The sequence below is a fragment of the Helianthus annuus genome, chromosome 16 (genome assembly GCF_002127325.2).
Source record: "Helianthus annuus cultivar XRQ/B chromosome 16, HanXRQr2.0-SUNRISE, whole genome shotgun sequence".
Classification (NCBI taxonomy): Eukaryota; Viridiplantae; Streptophyta; class Magnoliopsida; order Asterales; family Asteraceae; genus Helianthus; species Helianthus annuus.
In genome coordinates this window covers 38,832,249-38,835,122 of record NC_035448.2, presented here as the reverse complement: position 1 = coordinate 38,835,122, position 2,874 = coordinate 38,832,249, and the positions used below count along the sequence as shown (strand labels likewise).

At 39.0% G+C, this 2,874-nt stretch overlaps 1 protein-coding gene across 1 annotated transcript; it reads right to left on the bottom strand.

The window, feature by feature from the left end:
• Positions 1 to 1,050: 1,050 nt before the first annotated feature.
• LOC110919239 lies at positions 1,051 to 1,824 on the bottom strand. Its single transcript, XM_022163512.1, has one exon. It carries the CDS (start codon positions 1,822 to 1,824, stop codon positions 1,051 to 1,053), a length of 774 nt encoding a protein of 257 aa, XP_022019204.1.
• Positions 1,825 to 2,874: the final 1,050 nt, after the last annotated feature.

The window sequence follows — 2,874 nt, the reverse complement described above, 5'->3', positions numbered from 1 at the left end:
CCTGGAATATTCCTAGCATATTCCTGGCATATTCCTGGAATATTCCTAGCATATTCTTTGGAATATTCCTAGCATATTCCTAGCATATTCCTGGAATATTCTTAGCATATTCCTAGGTTTTCTGCGTTGTCTGCGTTTTGCAGTGTAAGCACTGTGTCGCGTAGGAACACACGGTACGTGCTTAAACTTAAAAAATAACGTTTTTAAGCGTTTTAATTTATTTTTCAACACGAACCTGATTAAAATAAAATTTTAATCATAACATAATATTTGTGGGATTAAATATTATCCGGGCGGCCATCAACGTTCGTTTCGCAGTTTTGTCGCAATTAGTTCTGCTCTTAAAGTGTGTTTCGGGTGCTTTTTAGTGCTTATTTTTGCTTTCATATAGCATATATATTAAACCCTTGTATGTACTCTTGGGTTTTAATGTATTCTTGTTATTGGACCTACACCTAGGCTCCAATTTTATTGTCTGACTGCTTTCTGCAGTTCCGTTGACACAGTGTGTCTTACCGGTGAGTTTACTAATATTTTTGACGCAACGCTCTCGTTTTTGCATAAAGCATTATTTTGTAGTATAAAACGTACATGAATTCACTTGTATGGAATTCAGAAACTTATTTCTCTTGTAAACTAGATCATGTATGTTCATTAAGGCACAGATCACTGTTCATTTAGTGTACGGAATGTACGGAAAAGTGACGGTTGTCACAATGTGCACCGGTGCTATCGCCCTTCCTTCATCTTTCAAAATAATGTTGTGTAAAATAATACACGTGTACACAACACTCCTAATTTTCTAACGGATCTTGCTCGCTTCGGTCGACTCAATACACCCCATTTCGCCTTCAAAACACCAAAAGCTCGTTCGACGTCTTTTCTTGCCGCCTCATGTTGCCTCTTGAATTTCTTTTGGTATACTTCGTGAGGGTAAGGGATCGACTTCACAAACACGGACCACAAAGGGTAGATTCCATCCGCGAGCAAATAACCACTTTTGTATAAACGGTTGTTAACGTAAAATGGACATTTTGGCGCGGTTCCATTTCATTCTGTTATAAATAACGGAGATTGTTGTTGCACATTGATATCGTTTTGAGAACCCGGTAGACCGGCAAAAGCATGCCAAAACCATAAGTCTTGAGAAGCAACCGCTTCGAGCATAACAGTCGGGTATCGGTGATCTCCTCGCATATATTGACCTCGATACTCTGTCGGATAAAATCGCCAAACGAAATGGGTGCAGTCAAGGCTACCGAACATACCTGGAAGGTGATGTTTTTCCTTATGAGCTTGGTATAAAAGTGCCATGTCATGGCTTGTCGGTCTACGTAAGAACTCGGGAGCGTATATTTTGCAAACCGTGTCGCAAAAATGTTCTAGGCACTCGCGGGAAGTTCTTTCGGCCATATGCAAGTACTCGTCGTTCTCGTCTGGAGTGTTACCAGTTGTGAGCTGTTTAATAGCCGATGTCACCTTTTGCAACGACGTAAAGCCCTTCCTACCTCGCGTATCGGGGGCCTCTTCAAACCACAGGTCGTTCTCTTCCACGTCGGCCACAATTTTTAGAAACAAACGTTTCGACATACGGAACCTATGCCGAAAGATATCTTCGTTGTACTTCGGGTCTTCGACAAAATAATCCGCCATGAGTGTCACATGCCCCTCCTCACTTAGACGTTCAATATATCTCCTTCGGTTAGATGTGCCCGTGTCTTGAAGTTCGGCTTCTTCAATGAGATTATGAAAAAAAAGAATGCTACTATCGGATGAATCGTTGCTACTCATGGATGGGAACCATAACAAGAGTTCATCCGCCATTTTGTTTTGCAAATGTTTGGGAAGAATTGGTGGTATTTTTTGGTTTGGTTGGGTATAAATTTGAAGGTATTTGGTTATGGTTTGGTTTGGTATTTATAGTTTAATTTTTTAAAGAAAAAACATTTTTTTTATTTTAAATGGTAATATTACCGTTATACTCGCCCCAACGTTCAACTTTTGCACCTTCCCCGCGTCGGCATTTGCTCCCCGATTCAGCAAAGTCACTGCTTCGGCAAAGGGTCGGCGGCGGTGTTTGCCGCGCGTCAAAGCCCTTTGCCGAGCCCACACCGTATACCCTTATGTATTGTTATTGACTTTCCTTTTTCTTTGATTTGTAATATTGTATATAATAGAAAGACATCTCTCTAAATCAATCAGAGAGAATTCCATTATCACATGTGTAACATCCCGAAAATACAAAACTCAATTCCAATCATATTACTAATAAATTATTAAAATAAAATAACTAGGGATGGGACTAACCTAGTTAGTTAATTACCTATGGGTAGTAAGAGTTAAAACATGAGAAAAACTAAAGTTGAGGGACCAATTGTGTTTAAATGTAAACTGAGAATACTAAAACATAACAATTAACTCACAACACCATTGTCTGGTGTGTTGAGATCGACCAGGAGACAGGGGCGAACCCAAGCTCCCCTTCAAACCCTAGACTCCCTTAAATCATACAAATTGAAGGTCAAGATCTGTCCCAAATCGAAACTCAAGCTGAGATTAGTGATCCTCATCACAAGAGGATTACAAGGTATGTAAAATTTGATGAAAACTCTCAACTTGAAATTCTCATGAAATTGAGAATTTCTGAAATTTATGGTTGCATGTTGGTTTTATGATGAATTAAGAACCCCATAGTGTCAAAGGACAAACCCTAGTCGATTACTTGACGAAATTGTGCTTATTTTGTGTAAAATTCATAATCACCACCTAAAGTGATAAGTGGGTTTTGTGAAACTTGATAAACACTAGGATTATAGTGGTTGTTCTAGTGTAATTGAAACTTTGTTAAGTGAATCCAGAATTATAAAAGTTATT